General features: G+C 37.0%; 1 protein-coding gene across 1 annotated transcript; it reads right to left on the minus strand.

Annotated features, from left to right (window-relative positions):
- Window positions 1-1,964: 1,964 nt before the first annotated feature.
- LOC128736576 (calcium uniporter protein, mitochondrial) lies at window positions 1,965-9,068 on the minus strand. Its single transcript, XM_053831064.1, has 5 exons — window positions 8,992-9,068; window positions 8,238-8,343; window positions 2,634-2,735; window positions 2,361-2,564; window positions 1,965-2,300 (listed from the first exon to the last, which is right to left on the minus strand). Exons 1-5 carry the CDS (start codon window positions 9,066-9,068, stop codon window positions 1,965-1,967), a joined length of 825 nt encoding a protein of 274 aa, XP_053687039.1.
- Between the last annotated feature and the right edge of the window lie 400 nt (window positions 9,069-9,468).

The following is a 9,468-nucleotide window of genomic DNA, read 5'->3' on the forward strand; positions in this document are numbered from 1 at the left end:
AAAGTAAAACAAGTGAGCAAATTACTTGATCTGTTTTTGAGGTATTTAGGTATCGTACTGACTTTCGAGAAAAACGTTATTAAAGTTTTCTTTCACTGTGTAGTACCACATGCACACGCTACGCTCGGAACAAACAGCTGTAGCTTTGTTAATTTTTCGAATTTATTCAAGCGGTTTAATTTTTAAATACCACAAATAAAAAAACATCGATTTTTTAACCTTCTGCGGCTGGGGTGTCCTAATTTTAACGATTATACTGACGTGGTAGTCTGCTGGACACCTAAACTTAACTTAATAATTCTTAGTATTGAATTGGGTATATTCAGATTTTAATTATTAATTGAAAAAATATATTTAGCAACCCGTTGGGTGTAATTAACCCGCAGATATGAGTCGGGAAAACACCTCAAACTGGAGAATCAAAATATAATACATAACATCTCTGACATTTGACTGATTTTCGGTGTCTGGCAGACTACCACCTCAGTCGCAGAAGATTAGGCCAAAAAATCTCCCCTTAAAATGAACGTCGTGCATTAGAAAATGGTCAAGTTCATTCCATGTCGATGAGAAATCTTTTTCAGTACCGCCTATGTTGCGCCCGGCTGTTAAAATGTGTCAAAAATCATGGTCAAATTCAAAGAAAACATACAAACACCTATGAAGGTTATGCCATAATACAATCTATCGTAGCCCTAAGAGCTGCATTTTTCTTACTTCAATTAAACAATGCCATATTTTAAGTGTATAATTAAATTTTCTTTAAACATTAGCAAGTTGCAAATTTTCATCTAAATAAATAAGACAATCGCTTTGTAAATTTGTTAAGTAAATCATATCCAGTCTCGTTCGGCAAGATAAAGCACCGACAGTGGGAGCGTTTGCATTGGTGGCAGCACAGACATGAACCACCAATGGCAGCGTTAGCGTTATTTTTTAACCAGATTCGTAAGTAGATCGTCAATCGTCATGATGAAGCAACAAATGGGTATGCCGTGAGTGACCTCTCAAAAAACTTTGTAGAATTTCAAAATTAGACACAATAATTTCTTGATAATTCCTTGATGCACGCGAAACGACGCGTATTGCTCACGGCGAAACAATCCCACTTAATGGAAGCACTTGGGCATTCTAGACTTAACTGTGGTGGATATAATTCTTTTTGCACACTACACAAATAAACCAATTGCAATTCCGTCATATTGCTACCTAACGTACTAGCTAATTATGCGTTAACAATTTTGAACATAAAACTCTGAAAATATTTTTTTGTTGTTGCTCGAAACAGGTTAATAATAATAATAATAAAAAGTTAGCTAACTAAACTATATTCTATTCCATTCCATTTTGTTTTTCTAGCGGTGAAGCTCTCAGTATCATTTATATCCAAATCCAGATGATCTATCTCCTGATTGAAGAATCTGTGCGCGAACTTTCGAGTTTCGTAGATATCATACCGTTACACAGCAGATCAAAACAGATTTAAGTAAATTCTTTTACCTGCAACTTGCGAGTTGTGCTTATGCGTTACGTTTTTTGTCTTGTATCGTTAGTTAGTTTAATTACTGCTTCTGTTCGAAAAAGATTGTTTGAAATTACGTCTTAACGGTTCTCTAGTTGGATTGATGATTGTGATGATTTCGTTTCATTGTTTGTTTGTGCCTATTTTTTCTTGTCTAGAATTTGATCGCAAAAACGATTCGTCACACACTTTTAGTTGGGTATTTCAATTTAATTTCTGTTTTGTTTGTTTAATAGGAAGATATGGGATAGCAAGAAAAAGGTGATTCGTAGAACGGGAGGGAAACTTTAACAAGTTGAAAATTGTACAACAAACGGTAACATACTAAGAACTTTTCTGAGAGGGAAAACCGAAACACTAACGCGCGTAAAAAACGACCACTATTGGCAGCAATGGTGGCCAGCGGGATGTCAGACGAAGGCCGACAGCGGTTCAGGAACTCTTATTTCTTACTCCTGAAGGGATTCCCGGTTCCTTCGAGGAGGGAACTGATTTTTGAAACCGCCTGTTGGTTGACGGAACCTTTGGCTTTTTCCAGTGCTTCTTTCAGCATTTTTTTGGACGTAGCTATTTCGGTGGCACTGTAGGTCGGTGTTTTCGGTGGCGGCGCTGGGAGATGCATATACAACGGATCCCGCAGCCGCCGCAGATCGTGTTCGATTTCCGCAATCTGTCGCTTGATGTCGTTGTACTCGGCTATGTTGACGCCGGCCTTCTTGGCCGACTTGTGGAGGGTGATCAGGTGCTGACGGTCTTTCACATCCGGTAGGATGTATTCCTGAAAAGTGCGTGGAATGATTAGATGCGGTCAGATAGGTAGGGTAAGTTATGATGGTACCTGTTTGGTCAGCACGAAGTAAGCGTAAGCAGCCATCGCCGTACCGTACGTGACGAAGTACGTTACCGGTTCCATAATATCCCAGGAGTATTCCCACCAGGTTAGTCGCGCTAGGACGCCAAACTGTACCGACATCAGACCTAGGCCAATCCAGGTTAGGACACTTGTTCGTCGGGCGGCTTTCTGATCCAGTTCGGTTTTTTTCTGTCAACATATTCACAAACAAGTTGGATTAGTCAGTCTAGATTTGGGTTCCAACATTAAAATACTTACAACCTCAAGCGGCCCTAGCTTTTCGTTAAGTTCTTCCAGTTTACTGGTTAGATCCCGCTCTTTCCTAATTTGGTGCTCACCTACATTGAGTACTTCGTAGAGCTGAAACCAAAAAAGTTAAAAATTGAAATAGTTTTTGGAATTGAACATTAGTAATTTTTAATTAATATGTTACTGTGCCAAATCAGCAAAGAGGCCATTCGATGCCCTGTCAGCTTAATTCCCAGTTATAACAATTTTCTTTGTAAATATTTCAGCAGATTGCAGCAAATAAAATGTCTGTTTCCGAGTTAATTATCCTGTTGTTCCAAACCGCCAGAGCACCGGTACAGTTTCTCTGTTCTCAGCGTATACTTACGGCTTGTTCTCGTTCGTTATAAACCGCAAACCAAAAAAATGTTTGCCTGAATAAAACAGAATGAGCTGAGCAACCTTCAGAACCTTCCTCGCTCGTTGCAATGCAAATGGGCCAACTGGGAACGTAAACCAGCGAGCTATCTTAACTGCCCAAAAAGTCATGCTTACAGCACGTGTATATTACCATTAAATACTTGCTGCGAGCTTGTGGTTATCTGTTTTGTTTATGTTCCCAAAAAATTTGCTGGTTTAAATTTTTCACCAACTAAAAAAACTTCAGGTGAAAAATTTAATTTTAATATTTTACCTAAAGTTTCCTAAATTGTTAGTTAAAGGTAAATGTATTAAAATAACTTGTAAGTGGCGGGCTTTTTAAAGAATTGTAAATTGTATTCCACTAGACTGCCGTGCCTGGGATAAGGTATCACTGGGGCACGAGCCTCACCTTCTCTGTGAAGTTTGAAGTTAAGCAAACTAGTTTCTGTAATCCAGGAGTCCGCAGTTTATAATTTCATTGGTTACTATTTTTGCGATTAGTTAATTAACTGCGTAAAAATAGTTAATTTCAAGTTTGGCTTCAAGCCCAATTTTAACACCGATTTCTAGTCCAATTCTAACTCTTAGTTTCAAATTAAGTTCCAAATACAATTTCATGTGCAATTTGATTACCGTTTATTCTCATTCCCATTGCAATTCGTACTTTAAGCTCAATTTCAAGTCTAATTTCAATTTAAATTTTAAGTGGAACATCGGGTAAGCGAGGGTCATTGAAGCAACGTTTAGAAGTCGTGTACCGTTCCTCATTATTCCTTCTTCCTGTAGATCGTGATGAACGGCGGACTGGATAAAAAAGAGACTTCACGACCCCCTAATTAAGCGATGGATGGATCTTAAGGTAGTCTGTCTCTTGTGGCTCTCGAAAAAAAGAAGCAAATATGAGACAGAAGCAGAAAAAACGGAAAAGAGCGAACGAAAGAAAACATAACAAAACTGGACAAACATATCCTGTTTGTGATAAAGAAAGAGGAAAAACTCAAGAGAGAAAAATAATAAAAACTGACATGAAAAAAAGAAAAACAATAAAAAAACACGTGACAGAATGGGATGGAAACATAAAAGAGGGAAAAAACTGTGGAGGAGATGACGATGGTAGAGCAAAAGAGGCCAAAAAGAGAAAACTGGACAGGAAAAAAGGCAGAACGGAAGAGAAAAGAGGAAAAACTAGAGGAAAGAAGTGAAAATGATAAAGACAAATGAAAAAAAGAGGAGAAAGAGGAAAAACTCAAGAGAGAAAAATAATAAAAAATGGCATGAAAAAAAGAAAAACAGAATGTGACAGAATGGCATGGAAAACGTAACATAAAAGAGGGGAAAAACTGTGGAGGAGATGAAAATGGTAGAGCAAAGGAGGCAAAAAAGAGAAAACTGGACGGAAAAAAGGGAGAACGGAAGAGAAAAGAGGAAAAACTAGAGGAAAGAAGTAAAAATGATAAAGAAAAATAAGAAAACGAGAAAGAAATTGAGGACAAAAAAGGACAAAAACTGGGACAGAAAATGAAAAGAAAAAAGTAACTACAGGAGTAGGAAAATGAAGATAAGAGAACAAAAAATGAGGTAAACGCTTCAAAAAAAGAAAAAAAAATAGAAACAAAATGAACAAAATGAACAATCGATGACAGCAGATAAACGGGACAAAAAAATTGGGATAATAAAGGGGTTGAAAGGGAAAAATGCAAAAAAACGAAAAAAAAAGAAAAAAGGGACCGCAATTAACAATGAAACAGGAAAAGAGGGAAAACACGCCTGAAAACGATAAAAAACAAGAAAAAACTAAAAACGTAATAGACAAGAAACAAGAAAAACAAGAAATTTAAAACTGAATACGGAAAACAGGTAATGAAAAGAAACGGAAGGAACAAAGATCGCGTTAGTAGGTAACAGAAAAAAGGGAGATAAAAGAGAAGGGACACAAGACGAATATACGGAAGACGGGACAGAAAAAGAAGAAAAACGAAAGGGAAAAAGGAGAACGGAATAGAAAAACGTAACAAAAAGATGGGTAATGCAGGAGAGAGTTAAACGGAATATGAAAGGAGAAGTAGTGTGATAAAGAAGGGAAAATGGGCAGGAAAAAGAACCATTCGGGAAAATGAAATGAACCAAAGAAAGAGGTAAAATGAGAGAGAAAACAGATGAAAACCGGTAAACAAAATAAAGAAATCAAAAGAAAGTGGGAGAGAAAAAGGCGGAAAACGAGGCAAAAGAACTGGACAGAAAAAATGGGAACGGATGAGAAAATAACAAACACTAGAGAAAAGAAGAAAAATCGATAAGCATAAAGAGGATTACGAGAAAAAAATTGAGCATAAACAGGACAAAAAAGTGAAAAAATGGGACAGAAAAGAAAGAAAAGAAAAAGAGGTGGGGTAAACCGCGAAAACGAAAAAAATAGAAACAAAACGAAAACAGAAGACAGGGTAACATAACGTGCCAGGAGGAAAAGCAGGACAAGGAAAAAAAAAATGCTGAAAACCGAAAAAAAAGACGCACAGAAAATAACAAAACAGAGACAGGAAAAGATCAAAAACGGGCCAGAAAACGAGGAAAACGATGAAAAAAGACGAAAAACAGAACAGAAAAAGAAAAACAAGAAAATCAGAATTGAATGGGAGAACAGGAAAAGAAAAGAAATGAAACAGAGATATAGGAAGCAAGTGACAGAAAAAAGGGAGGTAGAAAAGGAGGGACACAAGCCAAAAACAGGGAAAACGCGCCAAAAAAGGGGAAAGCGGTATACAAAAAAGGAGATTTCAAGTTAATTTTAATTTCAATTTTAAGTCTAATTTCAGATTCGAAAAAAACTAGAAAAGACACAGAATAAGATGGAAAACAAGACATAAAAAAAGAAATGTGGAAAGAAGGAGAACAAGATACTGGACAGAAAAAGAGGGAGAACGAATGAGAAAAGAGGAAAAACTATAGAAATGAAGCAAAAATGTTAAGGAAATAGAGAAAGAAATTAGGATATAATATAAATTAATAGAAAATAGGACAAAAAAGGAGAAAAGATAGGACATAAAAGGAAGAAAAAAAAGAGTAACTACAGAAGCAGGAATATGAAAAAAGAGAACAAAAAATAAGATAAAACGCGACAAAAAATAAAAAAATAAAAACAAACAGGAACTGGAAACAGAAGACAAGTAGAATAAAAGAGAAACATAACGTGACAGAAAAGGAGGAGAAATATGACATATTAAGAGGAAGAACCGAACAGACGAAAACAAAAAACGAGATAGAAAAAGAGAGAAAACGGTCTAGAAAACGAGTCAAAACGGAAAAAAGAAGAAAAACGGAATAGAAAAGAGAAAAACAAGAAAATCAGTACTGAATAGGGGAACAGGAAAAGAAAAGAAACGGATCGAGAAAATAGGTGTAACAAAAAAGCGAAAAAGAAGAGGAGACAAAACAAGACAAAAAGAAGGAAGACGGGATAAAAAAAGATTTAAAACGGAAAGAAGAAAAAGGAAAAATAGGAGAACGGAAGAAAACAAATTTATAAAAAAAGAAAAAAAGAAAAGTTGAGACAAAAAACGGGAAAATGGGCAGAAAAAGAACCATTCGGAAAAATGGGACAGTGCAGCCCGCCCAGTTTGCTCCGAGATACGATGCTGTCGTCGTATGTTCGAATTTCGACTGGGCGGTGCTGATATACACACTTAAACGATTCGGTAAAATTTACCGAAATCTAAACAGCTGAACGTTCGGTAAAATTTTTTATTGCACCAAACATTACTAATGATCTGTAAACGTCGATTGGCACTATCGAAATTTTTACCGAACGTTCAGCTGTTTAGATTTCGGTAAAATTTTACCGAATTCGGTGCCTTTTGTTAAGTGTGTAGAGTCAATAGGATCTTTGCACTAGCCCCGTAATTTTCCTATACTCTAATAACCGCCTGCGACGTCTGTCAATAAAAAAGGGTCAAATTTTTGAGGACATTTATACCCATGGCTTTGCTTTGGAACAGTACACATATGGAAATGAACCAAAGAAAAAGGTACAACGAGAGAGAAAAGGATGAAAAACAGGAAACAAAAAAGGAAACCTGGAGAGTGAAGGGAAATAAGGGAGGCAAAAACAATATTAGCCCAAATAAATATGAGAAAAGACGAAAAACGGGATGGAAATTGGGAAATGAAATAAGGGGGGAAAATTACAGAAAAGAGAAAAAAATTACAAAAAAAAGGAGTGAAAAAAGAGGATATATAGGACTGAAAGCAAGAAAAATGAAACAGGAAGCGAAGAAAAACGCAACAGTTAAGCAAGAAACACCGAACAGGACAGAACGATAGAAAAAAGGAAAAGGGAAGAAACAAAAAGAAAAGTACGAACGAAAACCAAGGAAACAGTAAAGAAAAGGAGAAAAAACGGAACACGAAGTGGCAAAACTAATTAGAAAAAAGAAAAACCTGAACAGAAAAATGTTGCTATTCGGTGATTACTTGATTTTTCCAGGCCAAAACATTCTTCTGAAAGGTCGGGTGCCCCGCCTTTAGTTTATGTCTGGGCATGCTAGTGTCCTTTCTATCTTATGATTTAACAGCCAATTTTATTATTTCAACAGAGTTTGAACGGAGAAAATGTATAGATCTGTTGCTCATAACACGACTTAGACGAGAGTCACACTAGGTTTAACTAGATAATAGTTTGCGCTCTAAAAATTAAAGACAATCGCACTAAGAAAAATTTATTGCTTATCCATTTTTAAGTAAGCGATTTGCGATAATCCTGCCAGAGACCAAATCTAACAACCCACACTGATTGATTAGAAAACAATAATCGAACAGAAAACTTGCACTGAATTCCTGAGAACACAAAAAAACAATCAACTCGACTGTTAAACGGATTTCGAACGAATCGACCGGCGACAACCGTCGAGTAGTCAAATGAAAAAAACTCAACCGCAATTATTTTCTTCCTAGTGCACTGAAGTTTCATCCTTTCGTGTCGCGCACGAGATTGAGCAACATTAATTTTCCACACGAGTGGCTGTTTCCCCCTTTCGGCGGCAATGCGAAAAGACGAAAAAGTCAGCAGGAAAAAACCCGTTCGCAACTTTTTCGGCCACTGGCTGGCTGGCTGCAGATGAGTACATCAACAAAACAGCACTTCCGCCGGTCATAGTAGCAGATAGCAGTAGGAAATGGAACAGAAGCAAAAAGGAGTTTGAGGACGTTATTTATTACCTGTGCTACCAGTGCCTGAACGTCGCCTAGCCTGGTGAGTTCTTCTGAGGTAATTTTTTCACGTTTCGGTGGTTTTACGTAGTATTGTCTGTCGTTTATGTGCAACCTGCAAAAAATTCGGAAAAAAGATAAAATAGTTAGAAGATAAAATACACACATATTCGAAGGAAACAATTAGTTATTTTATTGTTGGGCTTCTTAGATTTTCTTCTACGGCAAAACAAAGTTGTTGAAGTATTCATTCATCTATTTCAAAGCAACAACAAGAAGAAGATGAATTGCCCAAACTACTGTAGTGGGAAATGAAATCTTTCCCAGCCTTGCCATTCACACACAGGAAAACGAAACAAATCACACAACTCCTCCCAAACAAAGTAATTTTAGGTAATTTGTCAAAAATCATTTCAACACACGCCATTTCATCGGTCAGACACGGTCGGATGAAACGTGGACCCAACGATACCACACCACTTACTACTACCGGCTACCAGAGACGCTACATTTGCATAGCATCCTAATATTTTATATAAATATTTCTTCTCGTCTGAGTCAGAACTTTCCCGTTTGGATCTTTCGTAGTCCATTGTTACAAACACCGTGTGAGGGGGTGACTTTTGATGGTATGAAATTGATACTGCTAAGTTCAAGGACAATATATATGTAAGTCTTGCGGGTTGCATTTTGTTGATTTGATACAAGGTTAAAATATTTGACGAATCACTAGAGTTTGCTCTTTCTTAGGTAAAACTACTACCACCCCACCTCACGGTCTGGCAATCGTGCCAAAGGAAGCCAAAAGTTACACTCAACAATCACCGGTCGCTCTTTCATCTGCGCTCATTCTTACTTACTATTTCCAGTAAATATTTGTTTATGCTTTCAGCTTCAACGTTCGGGGTGAAAATTAAGTTTTAGGTGCAGCAGCTACTCGTTTTCCCTTTCTGAGCCAGTCAGCCAACCAGCCAGCCACCAGCTAGTAAGGGCTAAGGGAAAAGGCTAAAAAGTGAGCAGGGTTAGTTTGACATTTACGCTAATATATGCAGTGCGAAAATTTGCAGCTTGTCTTAACAACTGGATGCTAGCAAATACGTACTTTAAAAGGATGTTGTGTTTTACTTAATAGAGAATTTGAATAACCTGTAAATTTTACGAATGAGAGTCTGATTTTTTGCATGAATAACTTTCTGCTTAGGCTTGATGGTAAGCAATAACACTGACAACTATGAAGCCA

The sequence above is a fragment of the Sabethes cyaneus genome, chromosome 2, assembly GCF_943734655.1.
Source record: "Sabethes cyaneus chromosome 2, idSabCyanKW18_F2, whole genome shotgun sequence".
NCBI lineage: Eukaryota > Metazoa > Arthropoda > Insecta > Diptera > Culicidae > Sabethes > Sabethes cyaneus.

Coding starts and splice junctions, on each gene's coding strand:
- LOC128736576 (XM_053831064.1), bottom strand. CDS start 9,068: ATGAAAGAGCGACCGGTGATTGTTGAGTGTAACTTTTGGCTTCCTTTG. Junction 2,565..2,633: donor AGCTAGGGCCGCTTGAGGTT/GTAAGTATTTTA, acceptor ATATGTTGACAG/AAAAAAACCGAACTGGATCA. Junction 2,301..2,360: donor ACTTCGTGCTGACCAAACAG/GTACCATCATAA, acceptor CGCACTTTTCAG/GAATACATCCTACCGGATGT.